The following is a 17,290-nucleotide window of genomic DNA, read 5'->3' as shown; positions in this document are numbered from 1 at the left end:
CAGCAAAAAAATAAGTTAAAAGATTTTAATACATAAAAACATTTCATCAGAAAAGTTTATCTCATAATGTATGCATTGCATCATCAAGTCCTCAACAATTCCACCTGCTCTGAGATCCTGAACAAAAAAGAGGTGGTCCAAACAAAGGCCCGATCTCTGGTTAAACATACACACTCGCACCATTTGACAACATTGCACTGAAAGAAGGAGGAATGATAAATTGTAGTTTGACAAGATTCCTCAGCCGAATTTCAGAGCCGTGTAAATATTTTGCCAGTATTTTCATCTCAACCAACGATGTGATTTAATGCGATGGCAGATGGCTCCTGTCAGCATTTTCATTTTTAAATCACTACAACCACCAAAAGTATTCTCTTGATGTGGTTATTGCTCACATTTTAAACAGAGCTTTTGACATTGAAGCGATTCCTTCATATCTGCTTTAAAATTCTGTAGTTTATCTTTGTCTTACAAAACCTCACATGAACAGATTTTTTTAAAGGTTAGGGTAACCCTAACACTAGTTTATAGATCCTTGACTTATAATGAGTGTAAGAGGAAGTGACTTTAAAGGCAGTGTTCAGACCGCATGGATGCAAGACGTCAGTCCAGATTCCATAATGGACACACACAAACACACTCTGACGCACAAGTTTGTCTTCTAAACGTTTTTGTTGGGTTTTTTGTGAGTAATCACATTAGTGTGTGACTGGGCATACAGAGCTCACAAGTGTACATGTACAGTGGGGCAAAAAAGTATTCAGTCAACCACTAACTGTTCAAGTTCTCCCACCTACAAAGATGAGAGAAGCCTGTAATTTTTATCATAGGTAAACCTCAACTATGAGAGACAAAATGAGAAAGAAAATCCAGAAAACCACATTGTTTGATTTTAAAAGAATTTATTTGTAAATTATGGTGAAAATAAGTATTTGTTCATCTACAAGCAGGATTTCTATCTCTCAGACCTGTAACTTCTTCTGTAGAGGATCCTCTGTCCTCCACTGGTTACCTGTATTAATGTCACCTGTTTGAACTGGTTATCTATATAAAGACACCTGTCCACAACCTCCAACAGTTAGACTCCAAACTCCACTAAAGACCAAAGAGCTGTCTAAGGACACCAGAAACCAAACTGTTGACCTGCACCAGGCTGGAAGACTGAATCTGAAACATAAGCAGCTTGGTGTGAAGAAATCAATTATTAGGACATAGAAGACGTACAAGACCAATGATGACTCCCTCCATCTGGGGCTCCCCCCAAGATCTCACCCCATGGGGTCAAAATGATCACAAGAACGGTGAGAAAAATCCCAGAACCCCACGGGGGACCTAGAGAATGACCTGCAGAGAGCTGGGACCAAAGTAACAAAGGCTGCCATCAGTAACACACTACACCACCAGGGACTCAAACCCTGCAGGGCCAGACGTGTCCCCCTGCTAAAGCCAGTACATGTGGAGGCCCATCTAAAGTCTGCTAGAGAGCATTTGGATGATCCAGAAGAGGATTGGGAGAATGTCCTATGGTCACATGAAACCACAATAGAACTTTGTGGGAAGAACTCTACTGTTTGGAGGAGAAAGAATGCTGAGCAGCATCCAAAGAACACCAGACCTGCTGTAAAGCATGGGGGTGGAAGCATCACGGTATGGGGCTGTTTTTCAGCAAAGAAACCAGGACGACTGATCTGTGTAAAGAAGGAAAGAATGAATCTTTTTAGGAAGGAGAACTTCCACAATGGGTGGCTGGCTAAATACTTTTTGCCCCTCTGTAAATATAAGTGAAGACAGGAGCAGCTCAGATGAAAACTCAAGTCACAAACCTATTTGTATGGATGTCAGGTCCCATGCAGGAGACGGCATATGACTTCTGGAAGATGGTTTGGCAGGAGAACTCTGCAGCCATTGTCATGGTAACCAACCTGGTGGAGGTGGGCCGGGTGAGTCCACACACACACACTAACGCAGGGCGAGTACTGAGACCATGTGGCTGTTACTGATGGGGACTGAGAGTTCATTTCCCAGAATGCACTTCTTTTGTGCAAGATTCTGCTGCTCCTTTGTTTTTTTGTTGAAACTCAGACTCTCAATAACACTGCTGTGTTTGTGGCCTTCATTTCCCCTAAACTATACTGCAGCTTGAAATAGAGCCGACACGCACAGAAAGATTCTGAGGTGGCAGAGCATAAATGCTGGGTATGAAGCAGAGATCAGGAGATCTGTGAAGACATGGTCTGGATGACAAAGCCTCCTGCTGTTTGTCAACAGCTCAGTGGACTGACAGGATGTTCTCAGCGAGTCTAAGGAATCACTCTGAGCGTGCTCACAAGACCTGCTCATTAGAGAGCTCCTGCTAGGCTCAGATCTGCTCCCTGAGGAATTCTGCTCCTCTTCTAGCCCAATTACTATACTCACTGCTGCTCAGCGAACAGCCCGTCTTTCTACTCTCCTGAAGAAGAACCTGTTCGCTTTAATGACTTTCTATTCTGAGCGGCAGCCTTCACATCCTGTGTTCAGTTGTCGAGCGCCTGTCCTCTTGACGGCGACGCTACAGATGTGCACAGATTTGTCGCTGGAATCAGCAGAGCAGCTCAGTGATGCTGATATCACAATAAACCACTGTTGGTTCCTCCTGAAATTGGAGGATTTAACCCAAGATCAAGCACACACAAGTGGGCGCGTTTACCGTCCCAGCCCTCATTACCCACAAGGCACCAGAGATCTGCCTCCTCCTTTACAAAGGGGGATTGTAGGACAGATCTGGCTGATTATCCTCTGCTTTCTTTTCCAGTCACACTTCCTCCCTGCTCTGCCTCTGGCATGTGGCCTGTTGTTGTGGCAACAGTGTAATTAGCTCAAGTTTGATTAGCTGTTACAGAGGAGGAGATGGGGGTGGGGCCTCTAATGAGATTTTAATATCAGCTGCACTTGTTTGTGTTCTTGTTAATTTGATGAGTTCATTTCTAAACATTTTAATGTGAAGTAATAAAAGAAAAGCTCTGTGTGTATTTTTGTGACGTTTCTGTGTGTGTTTGTAGGTAAAGTGCTGTAAGTATTGGCCTGACGACTCTGAGATCTATGGAGACATGAAGGTCACGCTGATTGAGACGCAGCTGCTCTCAGAGTATGTGATCCGGACCTTTGCTGTGGAAAAGGTACAAGAACCTGCAAGGCTTTGCTGCACAGCAGATGAACAACACAAATCCAAAAACGCAAAGGCCTCAGTGGTTGATTGTACTTTAATACTGCAGAGTTATGTCAAAGACATGGTGCAGTGTCGCTGGAAGACTTGAATTGGTAGACAGCGCTTAAGAGTCAGAGGTACCACTAAGAGCTTTACGGAATTGGACCAGCAGTTCTGTGTTTTGTATCATTTTTTAATGGCAGTTTTTACCGTTAAGTTGTAACGTTGCCACCTTTGAAATACCGTTTACACAGTTATCGTGATTCCAGCTGATTCTGACACGGACAAAGCCAGTATGTTATACTTAACTCATGTGAAACATTGGACAGAATAGCACACGCTAAGTAACAGCGTGGGTTATTCTGCTGTCACAGCAACATAAAGGGTCAAGCATTAGTTCAAATCTATTTTCACTCCCACTGTTTTCGACAGATTTACATCATGTAAACTTGGTCACAAACTTGTGTTAGTCATTAAAGTGGGTTTTAGTGATCGCTATGGTAACTGTTTCTGTTTCATCCAATCTTAAACTGATCTAGAATCCGTGATTCACACGACTTTGAAAGATTCCCTGCAGTCACCGCACAAATACCATGTGACGTGTTACCAACCTCAGGGTCCGGTTGGTTTGTCTGCTGTGATTGTTTCGTAGTCAGACGTGACGAAATGAGCCGTGAACAAGCCGGCCTTTTAGAGATGGTTTAGAACACGGTTTAGAGGACTGTAACACCTCACAGGTCACCTGGGATTGCTAAACATGCCAGGATGCCATCCTGCAAAGCTAGGACTTCAGCTGTTTGTGTCAGAAGCTGAAAAATGTTGGTGTGAACCATATCGCAAACAACATTTACTTTAAAAAACAACCTATAGTGGAAAGTAAAAACTACTCTGCCTTTCTCTTCTATGCACCCCAAGCATTTCTTTTTATCAGGAACAATCAGTGCTACACAGTGTAAAGGCAGACAGGAGAACAGCTGGAATCTAGCACAGACTGAACATCATCAGACAGGCTGCCCCACCCGGACTAGTGAGCTCCTCTTACTTGGGTATCTCCAACTTTTCTCTTCAGAGGGGTGTCGCCGAGATCAGAGAAATCCGACAGTTCCATTTCACTGGCTGGCCCGACCACGGTGTGCCACTCCATGCCACCGGCCTGCTGGGCTTCATCCGGCATGTGAAGGCCAAGACTCCACCCACTGCCGGCCCCACCGTGGTCCATTGCAGGTTGTCTGTGTTCCTACACCAGTGATGATCCTGTTAGATGATCTGCAGCTCACTTGTGTGTCTGTGTGTTTTGGTGAGTCAGTGCGGGAGCAGGACGCACAGGCTGCTTTATTGTGATTGACATTATGCTGGACATGGCAGAGAGGGAGGGCGTGGTTGACATCTACAACTGTGTCCGGGAACTGAGAGCACGGAGGGTCAACATGGTCCAGACTGAGGTACACAACACCAAAGCACAAACACAACTGGGTTCTTTTACAAGAATGAGGCTCAGCGTAGCCTATGGTCAATGAGAAATGTTGACTAGAGGCAGAACTGGGAACTGTTCATAAAAGCTAATCAAGTTAAGCTGTACGTAATCTGACAAGGACAGTTCTGAGTTTTTTACACAAGCAAAGACAAGAGAAAGGCATCATCAGTGAGGTTGAGATTTAAGGATCACAATGGCAAAAGGTTAACGATAACGCAAACTTGTCGGTATTTCAGGAGTGGAAGTATGTTTCAGGGTATGTCAAGTTGCCATAGCAACTCATGCTCTGAACATAACCTGGTCTGGAGCAGGTTTAGTTGAAGGTTAGTTTGTTTTCAGAGAGGTGAAGCAGCATGGCGTGTCCATTTGAAGATGATTTAGTGGATGAAGAAGCCCAGTTAATACTTTTTCCACCATGAGAGGGTGATAAGGCCACGTATGGATGTTGGAAAGATAAACTTTATACTTTGATCAAACTTAATTATTTGCTTCAATAAGATACCATAATTTCCAGGCTATAGAGCGCATCTGATTTCTAGCCACACCCACTCAATTTTTAGAACGATTAACCACTTTTTACATACACAAGCCGCATTTGTATACAAGCTGCATGTTATGGTGATTTAATTGGTACATTACTGATTACCTTGACCCAATTACTGAGACACCATAGAAGTCTCAGAGAGGGAGGAGTAACCAGTAGTTTAGCCTATTTATTTGAACACACCCACATCTGCCAAACAGCATGAACCTCACTTCTGTTCACAGCTCCCTCAGTTATGGTGTGAAACTTCACACCCAGATTCCCCACTTCCCATGAGTCTTAGGGGTTTAAGGCGGGGCCAACCCCCAGTCCGCCACACTGTGTTGTAGATTGAGGATGTATATGTGCTGAAACCGCGTGTGTGTTTAAGAAGGAGCAGGGAGCTACAGCGGAGCGCAAAAGCAGCTCTCCCCTCCTTCCGGCAGTAACACGGAAGCAATGTGGAAATAACAGGGCTGGTTAAAAAACATACCAGTAAAAGAGAGCACGGTGACTTATAAGCGCACGCGGCACGCGCCTATGCGCGCTCTAAGCGGCTCTAATAGGCTCTGCGCGGCGCGTGTGCCAGAAGTTTCCTTCCACAACAGTGAAGGAAACTTCTGGCACGCAGCAGACCGGCTTTTCCAAACCCGTTGGTGATGGTGGATGTTTTCACACTGCTTTTAACAATTGCTTCTAACTTGAAAGCTGTGTCATATTGTAGTGGCGGTCACGTGCACGTTGGGTCTAATGGCACCAAAGGATTGTGGGATGCACCTGAGCATGGGTGTTTCTTTCATTGCACCATGACTGAAGTGTCTCAGAGCTGAAGCTAGGTCCATGCTGTTTGGCTGCTTGAGTGTGTGTCAAAGCAATTGTGCTCGTTGCTGGACATAGAATTATGCAGGCAGTCTCCCCTCTGAGGCCGTTAAATAAAAGCATAAGTTAGCCGTTTCACTGAATAAGCCGCAGGGTGGAAAGTTCGTGACAAAAGTAGCGGTTAATAGTTTGGAAAATACAGTAAATTTTTTTTAGTTCAGTCAGCTTAAAAATAACACGTAGTTATCAGACAGTTATTTTACTTTGATTCATATTAATTCAATTAAGTAGGTGTAACTTTGGTGCTGCTGTTAGATTGGCACCGCAAGGAATTGTGGGATACCATTCCCTTTGCCTGTGTGGACGGATTTGGGTTTAAGTGTGGGTGTTTAAACCAAATGTGTTTAGTTGTTTTTCTGTGTTTTGTCTATTTATTTGTCCTGTTATATTTAATTCTTTCTGCACCATGAGTGAGAGGGAGGAAGAGGAGGATGATGCGTTTATTTTGCACCACGAGTGCAATAGTATGGAATAAAAACAGAAGTTACAGTCAGAGACGTAATTAAATGCTTGGTATATATTGTAAATCCACACTGTATCATTTATTTTTATTTTATAAAAATGAGAAAATCTGCAGCCTCTAACTAAGACATGTGACAGTTCAAGAAATAGAATGAATTACGATGGAAAAACATTTAATTGAATTAGAGTAATATTACATTTACTTAGATAACTATGTACATTTGAGTTGTATAAACAACTATTAAGTTTATAATTTGTATATATATATATCACGATGAGAATTGAAATAAGATCAGAAACTCGTGCGTTTACTTTGTCTGTTCTTCTACTACAAGCAGAAACTCTTTCTTTTGATGATGCAGCCGTGTTACTTTTATATTGGACGTATAATCTTCATACGCCGTCATTAAAATCTCCGACTCCGTCTCACTGAAGTATAGCGCTCTCTTTTTTTCTCTACGCGTTTCCATGGTGACTCGGGATATCTATGATCCATTGAGAAAGTCTTTATGTACACGCTGTGCACGAGCATTAACCCAGGGGTACCAAGTGGAGCGTAATTACACTAACTCATATCCGGTCTTTTGGAACCAACATACCCAGAGTAAGCAAGTTCAGGCGGATTTAAGCCAGAGTTCAGGCTTAAAGTCAGGGTAGTTTAAACATTCTTCCTGGAATACCCCCCTGAGCTGCTGATGCTTTCACATCAGAGGAGGGATTAGGTTTCAGCTGCCGTTCATTCTACAGTCATGAAGATGTTTTTCATCCAAAAATTAGTTTAAAAAAAAGCAGCATACAAAGGGGGGAGGAATGGGGTGGGCAAAACCAAAAAACAATTTCACCCAAAGATGCTATGCATTTAGTTGTTCATATGAATATGCGTTTCCTTTTTTTTAGTCTTCATTGAGGTTTTTTACGTCTTTTCCTTTAACTCTTCGTCTGCATGTCTGCTCACAGGCTATGATGACATCCAGCTCTGCCTGACAGGAAGTCACATGCAGACAAAGTCATGGCCCCCATCCAACTTTTAATGTCACTGCTGCTGTTGTGTGTCATCATAAATCATACATGAAGTGACATTTCAGCAGCGTTGCTCCTGTCACTTCAACCTGGAGGAGGTGCAGAGCATCCTCTGACCCCGTGTGTCCTGCTCTCTGCTGCAGGAGCAGTACATCTTCATCCACGACGCCATCCTGGAGGCATGTCTGTGTGGGGACACAGCCATTCCAGCCAATCAGCTGCGATCTGTTTACTATGAGATGAACCGCCTGGATCCTCAGACCAACTCCTGCCAGATCAAGGAAGAGTTTCGGGTAATGCACTGACCGGACATGGGATTGGCTCAATGTGGTGGGCTTGGTTTGAGGCTCTGAATCTCTCTGTGCAGACTCTGAACATGGTCACACCCACTCTGCGGGTGGAAGATTGCAGCATCGCCTTGCTGCCCCGGAACCACGAGAAGAACCGCTGCATGGACGTGCTGCCCCCAGACCGCTGCCTGCCATTTCTCATCACTATTGATGGAGAGAGCTCCAACTACATCAATGCTGCCCTTATGGATGTAGGTGACTCGTGTTTGCACGAGCATTTGCACCAGGAGGCGAGTCGAGGCTGAGCATTTCAACTAGTTTCCTGTAAATGTTGTGATTTGACAGCACCAAATGACGCTTTCAGGCTCACGTATTGTTGCTTTTTACTGATTTCTGAGTGTTTTGCACTGAAATTGTCAACCCGATGATCTTGCCACATGGACTAGAAAGCTAGCTAGACTGAACTCTGAACAACTAAAATAATCTTCAAATGAATGATGTAATCCAGTCGAGTTGAGTTAGTAACCTGGAAAGTGAAGCCAAAAGTTATTACTGTAACAAATTTAAATCAAAGAAAAGCTGTGACCTACAGTATGTCCATCATACAGTATGTCCATCATACAGTATGTCCATCATACAGTATGCCCATCAAACAGTATGTCCATCATACAGTATGTCCAACATACAGTATGTCCATCATACAGTATGTCCATCAAACAGTATGTCTATCAAACAGTATGTCCAACATACAGTATGCCCATCATACAGTATGTCCATCATACAGTATGTCCATCAAACAGTATGTCTATCAAACAGTATGCCCATCATACAGTATGTCCATCATACAGTATGTCCATCAAACAGTATGTCTATCAAACAGTATGCCCATCATACAGTATGTCCATCATACAGTATGTCCATCATACAGTATGTCCATCAAACAGTATGTCTATCAAACAGTATGTCCATCATACAGTATGTCCATCAAACAGTATGTCCATCAAACAGTATGTCCATCATACAGTATGCCCATCATACAGTATGTCCATCATACAGTATGTCCATCAAACAGTATGTCCATCATACAGTATGTCCATCAAACAGTATGTCCATCATACAGTATGTCCATCAAACAGTATGTCCATCAAACAGTATGTCCATCATACAGTATGTCCATCAAACAGTATGTCCATCATACAGTATGTCCATCATACAGTATGTCCATCAAACAGTATGTCCATCAAACAGTATTTCTATCAAACAGTATGTCCATCATACAGTATGTCCATCAAACAGTATGTCCATCAAACAGTATGTCCATCATACAGTATGTCCATCATACAGTATGTCCAACATACAGTATGTCCATCATACAGTATGTCCATCATACAGTATGTCCAACATACAGTATGTCCATCAAACAGTATGTCCATCATACAGTATGCCCATCATACAGTATGTCCATCATACAGTATGTCCATCAAACAGTATGTCCATCAAACAGTATGTCCATCAAACAGTATGTCCATCAAACAGTATGTCCATCAAACAGTATGTCCAACATACAGTATGTCCAACATACAGTATGTCCATCATACAGTATGTCCATCAAACAGTATGTCCATCAAACAGTATGTCCAACATACAGTATGTCCAACATACAGTATGTCCATCATACAGTATGTCCAACATACAGTATGTCCATCATACAGTATGTCCATCATACAGTATGTCCATCAAACAGTATGTCCAACATACAGTATGTCCATCAAACAGTATGTCCAACATACAGTATGTCCATCAAACAGTATGTCCATCAAACAGTATGTCCAACATACAGTATGTCCAACATACAGTATGTCCATCAAACAGTATGTCCATCATACAGTATGTCCATCATACAGTATGTCCATCATACAGTATGTCCATCAAACAGTATGTCCATCAAACAGTATGTCCAACATACAGTATGTCCATCAAACAGTATGTCCATCATACAGTATGTCCATCATACAGTATGTCCATCAAACAGTATGTCCATCATACAGTATGTCCAACATACAGTATGTCCATCAAACAGTATGTCCATCAAACAGTATGTCCATCAAACAGTATGTCCAACATACAGTATGTCCAACATACAGTATGTCCAACATACAGTATGTCCATCATACAGTATGTCCATCATACAGTATGTCCATCATACAGTATGTCCATCAAACAGTATGTCCATCATACAGTATGTCCATCAAACAGTATGTCCATCATACAGTATGTCCATCAAACAGTATGTCCATCAAACAGTATGTCCAACATACAGTATGTCCAACATACAGTATGTCCAACATACAGTATGTCCATCATACAGTATGTCCATCATACAGTATGTCCATCATACAGTATGTCCATCAAACAGTATGCCCATCATACAGTATGCCCATCATACAGTATGTCCATCATACAGTATGTCCAACATACAGTATGTCCATCATACAGTATGTCCATCAAACAGTATGTCCATCATACAGTATGCCCATCATACAGTATGTCCATCAAACAGTATGTCCATCATACAGTATGTCCATCATACAGTATGTCCATCAAACAGTATGTCCATCATACAGTATGTCCATCAAACAGTATGTCCATCATACAGTATGCCCATCAAACAGTATGTCCATCAAACAGTATGTCCATCATACAGTTTGTCCATCATACAGTATGTCTAACATACAGTATGTCCATCATACAGTATGTCCATCATACAGTATGTCCATCAAACAGTATGTCCATCATACAGTATGTCCATCATACAGTATGCCCATCATACAGTATGTCCATCATACAGTATGTCCAACATACAGTATGTCCATCATACAGTATGTCCATCAAACAGTATGTCCATCATACAGTATGCCCATCATACAGTATGTCCATCAAACAGTATGTCCATCATACAGTATGCCCATCATACAGTATGTCCATCAAACAGTATGTCCATCATACAGTATGTCCATCATACAGTATGTCCATCAAACAGTATGTCCATCATACAGTATGTCCATCAAACAGTATGTCCATCATACAGTATGCCCATCAAACAGTATGTCCATCAAACAGTATGTCCATCATACAGTTTGTCCATCATACAGTATGTCTAACATACAGTATGTCCATCATACAGTATGTCCATCATACAGTATGTCCATCAAACAGTATGTCCATCATACAGTATGTCCATCATACAGTTTGTCCATCATACAGTATGTCTAACATACAGTATGTCCATCAAACAGTATGTCCATCATACAGTATGTCCATCAAACAGTATGTCCATCATACAGTATGTCCATCATACAGTATGTCCATCATACAGTATGTCCATCAAACAGTATGTCCATCATACAGTATGTCAATCATACAGTATGTCCATCAAACAGTATGCCCATCAAACAGTATGTCCATCATACAGTATGTCCATCATACAGTATGTCCATCAAACAGTATACCCATCATACAGTATGCCCATCATACAGTATGTCCATCATACAGTATGTCCAACATACAGTATGTCCATCATACAGTATGTCCATCATACAGTATGTCCATCAAACAGTATGTCCAACATACAGTATGTCCATCAAACAGTATGTCCATCATACAGTATGTCCATCAAACAGTATGTCCATCAAACAGTATGTCCATCATACAGTATGTCCATCAAACAGTATGTCCATCAAACAGTATGTCCATCAAACAGTATGTCCAACATACAGTATGTCCATCAAACAGTATGTCCATCATACAGTATGTCTAAATGAAAGTTGAGCTCGCTGCTAACATCTATAATTCTGTGTGGAACAGTGACATAACCTTCCACAGTCACACTACAAACAGCCCAGGATCCAAAGGCCTTTTACCTGGAACACTGCAGCATCACCAGTTTTCGATTGCATTTCCTTTTTCTCTTCATTTGCAAAAGACAGCAAACCAGGGTTTGTTGGAGAAGACTGAAAGGATATGATCAGTCTGTAATGCCCCAAAACTTTGATTTTAGTTAATGTTGTTAAAAGAGTGTAGCTTGACTACACACAATCATGACCCCAACACACAAATGCAAGCCACAAAGACAGGGGCAATGGATTTTGAAGACCTGCTGCAGAGCTCAGTGATTCAGCATTCAGTCTTTGCAACTCATTGCTGCTAACCACTGATTCTTCCTACCGTGATAAACAAATGCAGCAGGGATGCGGTAAAACCATAGCCTACTATTTTAGATCAACAGGTACAAAGAAAAAAGAACTACCACAAGGCTACCGAGTGTCCACCCTGTGACTGGAAGGAGTTGAAATCCAGGCTGAGTCATAACAAAGACTAAAAATGGGAGTTAATGCCTCCCTGCTTAACCCTCAGCATTAAGGGGTTGGATTGGGGGTTAAACACCCAAATGGTTCCTGAGTGCGGCTGTGTCTGCAGCTCACCGCTACCCCCCAGGGTCAAATGTGGGAACAAATTTCTCGCAGCTCAGTGCGTGACATCTGGGACTTTATGTGAACCCTTTGGAATTTCTGGATGTCTGCATTAATTGAATAGAAAATAATTTTTAAAATTCAAAGTTTTCATGTGTTTATTACGGTGGCCAACAGGGCTCACACTTGATGCAAAAGAAACAACACAACGGCATTACCCGAAGCACAACGAAATTACCCGCAACACAACCACATAACGTGGCAATAGCATTAACCTCAGCACAACGGAATTGTTTTTTTTTTTCCTACCGGCGGAAAAACCCCCAATTCCGTTTCAAACTATTCGGCGCTCCTGAGAGCTACGTGATTTTTGGACAAAATTAGGGAGTTTTCTTACTAGATAACGTAATTTCTTACAAATATACGTTTGTCTAAAAATATAAATTTACCCAGCTCTCCACATCTGCATCTAACGCTCTTTGTCTTTTCTTTTTCAAATCACAACTTTTAAAATATTAATTCACGTGAAAAAAGTCATAGATCAACGAGGAAAAAACACCAAAGGTTTCCGTTTATCTGAGCCAAGCTAGAAGATGAAATATGTGGAGCTTTTTGTGAAGCTTTATTTCCGGATTATAGGTTTAAAAAACAAAGAGATTCTGAACCTTTTGGCGACTCAAAATCTAATTATTTTCAGTCTAGTCGTCTTTCCGGGGTTCGGTGTCGGTAAAGCGGAGTTTCATATGTAAAATAAGGAGCTCAGACAGGTTTGGGTGTAGAGGACCGCTGCAGACTTTATTTTCCTTTTTATTCACAAACCCTGAAGTTCATTTGTCACCTTGCATCAAGAATCTGTCATTCAAACACCAATGTGGAAGTAAACAGTGTTACATACGGCCCCTCCTGCAGATGAAACGTCCCGTTTCAACATAAAACAATAGAGATGAATGAAAATAGTCTGTTATATTAACATTAGAATGTTGACAATCCCAAAAAGTGCTGCTCCTCCTCAGACGGAAGCGTCACACAGACGTAGAGATCTTGTCTTTAATGGAGGAAGAAAGGCTGAAGGTGGACATCTGCAGGGACACCGACGGCTTCATCGGGCTGCAAACCACCCATCAATAAATAAAAAATGATAAATCATAAATCAAACAAATGAGCTTCCAAACATTTGGAACGTTATCAATAAACATTCAGCTCACCTGTTCAACTAAGTTTAGTTGGTCTGCTCTGCTGCTGCACGGCATTCACTTGCTGCTGCACTGAATGCTCACTTCCACTTAAATCTCATTAAAATGATGATTTTTTTTCCGTACACTAAGTTACGGAAGAGGATTAGGACCAAAAAAAAAGGGCATAGATAATTCTGACTTTTTTTCTCAGAATTCTAAAACTCTGTTGCACCGAATAGTTTGAAACTGATCTTTTTCTTCCGCCGGTAGGAAAAAAAAGTCCTCATTTCCGTTGTGATGAGGTTAATGCTGTTGCTGCGGTAATTTCGTTGTGCTTCGGGTAATGCTGTTGCGTTTTTTCTTTTGTATGTAGTGTGAGCCCTGTTGGCCACCGTAGTTTATTAAACCCTGCATGTAATTATTTGGTGGGAAATGGAAGGGACCCTTTCAGCTGAGAAGCCCACCAAACGTTTCCTTGAAGTTGTAAGTCAGACCTCCTGCTGAAGCCGTTCGGTTGTTGATTTCTCCTGTGCTTTGGGCCATTATCCTGTTTTATACCACGGTCCGGGTGAATACTCGATTCTGATTGGCTGCTGGGTGTGCATTAAAAAGTGATAATGCACAGTGATAACGTACATCAAAAAAGAAGTTCTGGTCACATGGCCACAACGCCTTCTTATGCAGCATGTCTGCGTTTTGCCAATGAAAACAAACAACATCCTAACTTTTGCAAAGATGGATGTTCATTTAGTTTTTCTGGTCTTGGCCCCTTAGTTCCACTGAAAGAAACTTTGAATGCTTCAGGATACCAAAACATTTGGACATTTCCATTCTTCCAACCTTGAGGGAACAGTTTGGAGCGGCCCCTCCCTCTTCCAACATGACTGTGCACCAGTGACCAAAGCAAGGTCCATAAAGACATGGAGGACAGAGTCTGGTGTGATGAACTGGACAGAGTCCTGACCTGAACCCCATAGAACACCTTTGGGATGAATTAGAGCAGAGACTGAGAGCCAGGCCTTCTCCACCAACATCAGTGTGTGACCTCACCAATGACCTTCTGGAAGAAAGGTCAGAAATTCCTAGAAACCCTCCTCAACCTTGTAGACATCTTTCCCCAGAAGAGATGAACCTGTAACAGCTGCTGAAGGTTGAGTCACATCATACTGAACTCTATGGGTTAGGAATGGGACGGCACTTCAGTTCATATGTGAGTCACGGCAGGTGAGTGAATACATTTGGTAACATAGTGTTGCTCCAGGATTAATCATGAGTCTCGGGATTCACTTATATTTTTTCCCTGAACTGTGAATTTTTACAAATTGTGCTTAATAAAAGCATGAAAACATCTAAATCCGGGCTGCTCCCTGTTCCCTTCTCTACTTCTGTGCCAGTCCCAAGCCTGGTTAATTTGAGAGGGTTGCTTCAGGAAGGGCATCCGGCGTAAAACATTGCCAAGATAACCATGCGAATCATCCGCAATGAAAAGGCTGATTCGCTGTGGCGACCCCTGATGGAACAAGCCAAAAGAGAAAGAAGAAAAGCATGAAAACATCTAATTTTGTGTGATATGAGTAGACTATGTGTCTTTAAATTGATTTAAACATCAAAAGCTATTCTCTGCTTAATTCATGCAGAAATCCAAGTTGTTCCAACGGATTCACATACTTTTTCTTGCAGCTGTTTATTTTGTATTATGGTATCCAGTTGTGTAACAGGATGAATCCATTGTTTAGTCCAATTCCCAACAATGAATTTGTCCAATATGGCGCTGGCCAGCCTGTGGCGTTATGTTCCTGTACTCCTGACCAAAGTCAGCTCCTCTTCCAATGAACACACTGACTTATGGAAAGAGTTTCCATAGAAACATTCTTTTATTGGATTCTATTTTGAAATGTTCATACTCAGTATTTCCAACCAGTGTGCGCTGTATGTGTACATAACAAGACACACACAGTCACCTGACTGATAACAATAACCAACTACATACATGTGTGTCACTACAGAGCTACAAGCAGCCCTCAGCCTTCATCGTTACCCAGCATCCATTGCCAAACACAGTCAAAGATTTCTGGCGTCTGGTTATGGACTACAACTGCACGTCCATCGTCATGCTGAACGACGTAGACCCGGCCCAGGTGGTTCACACACCAACTCTGACACGCACACGCAGGTTTAAATCAGACATCTACAGACTTACACACCCACTCACTGAACACAGGCAAAGATACACACAAAGCTTTAGATACATGAACACATTCATACACACACTCAAATACAGGCACACACTGAGACACACACACGCTAAATCACTCAGCAGTTGTGACAGAAGACTGTGATTATACAAAAGTGACCTTATCTAAGGATGGATGTCCGTCTGTCTGTCAGCTGTGTCCTCAGTACTGGCCGGAGAACGGCCTTCATCGTCTGGGCTCGCTGCAGGTGGAGTTTGTGTCTGCAGATCTGGAGGAAGACGTCATCAGTCGCATTTTCAGGATCTACAACACAGCGCGGGTGCGTTTCTGGATGCTTGATTCCGGTTAGCTCTGGGGGGGCTCAGCTCCAGGTTTAGATCAGAGGTCAGCAGCCTTTACCACCAAAGAGCCGTGTGGATCAGTTTCCCACAGAAATGAAAACACTGGGAGCCGCAACACTCTGGAAAACCTGGAGTTTCCAGTGAACGGCATCATTTGACATGTTTTTAAGGTTCCTCTTAGATGTTCCTGTTTTTGATCCTCTGTCATTTATGGGTTCAGATGAGAACTATTTCCACAAAACTAGCAAATATGTCGTAATTAACCTGCAGTTGATCTGCTTCTCCTATAGATTTTTGTCAACAAACAACTGTTTTACTCATCTGGATCAGGATGTTTGGGCGAAAGCTGCGTGTTTATTCTGGGATGTCTCACCACATTTGAGACTTTGTTGTTTGCTAATTCCTCAGTACATACGAATCATTCTGCTAAAGTCGTGAAAGCAAACAAATCTGCCCCCCCGCTGCCATAAAAGGTTCTGTTCTGCTCCATCCTTGTTCTCTCTGGGTCGGAACATTGCTTTGATTACACGCCAGCGGGAGTCATGGCGGTGATGGAGGTTAATAGTGACATAGAACTTTACCTAGAAAATGTTTAAGTTTTAGATTTTTTTTTAAACCTAAAGGCCCGTACACACCGGGACGAATAATTCGCCAGGCGTTATTCGCCAGCGTTTTTCGTCACGTTTTTTGTGTTCACACCCAGGCGATTTTCGCTGACGATGAGCCGAGCGAACATGCAATTTCATTCCCTGACATTAGATGGCGCTTAAAGTAAACAGAAATACTCCTGTACACAAGGTGGCGCAACGCAACTTTACGATTCTTAAAGTCGCTTTTCACTCAGAAGAAGAGAGCAAGTATTTACGCGCTTGTCAGAATCATACAAAGAAAACATGAATATTTCAAGCACCAGTTGCTCACAGCCGCAGACACGCCCCCTCCACGCATTCACAGCCACAGACACGCCCCCTCTGCGCATTCACAGCCGCAGACACGCCCCCTCCACGCAGTCACAGCCACAGACACGCCCCCTCCGCGCATTCAAAGCCGCAGACACGCCCCCTCTGCGCACTCACGTTGTCTCGTCGACAATCGTAGAACAGAACAGCTCTTTTTTGCTAAACCACAGGGAGGAAGGAGCCGCAGGTTTCCGACCTCTGGAATAGAGCTTCAGTTCCTTGTTCACAGTTATGAATGTAAACAGTGCAACAAAACGCCCCTCTCCCCGTCAGATGCTTTGGTTGCATTTTCTTTTCTGGGAAATAAAGTTGAACTGAG

The 17,290-nt window shown here is 42.5% G+C and overlaps 1 protein-coding gene across 14 annotated transcripts in view; it reads left to right on the top strand.

The window, feature by feature from the left end:
• Positions 1-17,290, top strand: part of LOC101160890 (receptor-type tyrosine-protein phosphatase mu) — a 156,686-nt gene that overhangs the window by 136,318 nt on the left and 3,078 nt on the right. For 8 of the 14 annotated variants that reach the window (XM_023949905.1, XM_023949900.1, XM_023949902.1 and 5 more), the window contains 8 exons: positions 1,843-1,940; positions 3,039-3,155; positions 4,254-4,408; positions 4,491-4,626; positions 7,686-7,835; positions 7,910-8,122; positions 15,483-15,614; positions 15,865-15,990. In XM_023949905.1, coding sequence (XP_023805673.1) covers positions 1,843-1,940; positions 3,039-3,155; positions 4,254-4,408; positions 4,491-4,626; positions 7,686-7,835; positions 7,910-8,122; positions 15,483-15,614; positions 15,865-15,990 — 1,127 coding nt within the window. The remainder of the gene's footprint in view (positions 1-1,842; positions 1,941-3,038; positions 3,156-4,253; positions 4,409-4,490; positions 4,627-7,685; positions 7,836-7,909; positions 8,123-15,482; positions 15,615-15,864; positions 15,991-17,290) is intronic. The other 6 variants (XM_023949910.1, XM_023949904.1, XM_023949901.1 and 3 more) reach the window with 1 other exon arrangement.

Source organism: Oryzias latipes, chromosome 20, assembly GCF_002234675.1.
Source record: "Oryzias latipes chromosome 20, ASM223467v1".
NCBI lineage: Eukaryota > Metazoa > Chordata > Actinopteri > Beloniformes > Adrianichthyidae > Oryzias > Oryzias latipes.
The sequence above is the reverse complement of the archived record's forward strand: the minus strand, read 5'-3'. Positions and strand labels throughout refer to the sequence as shown.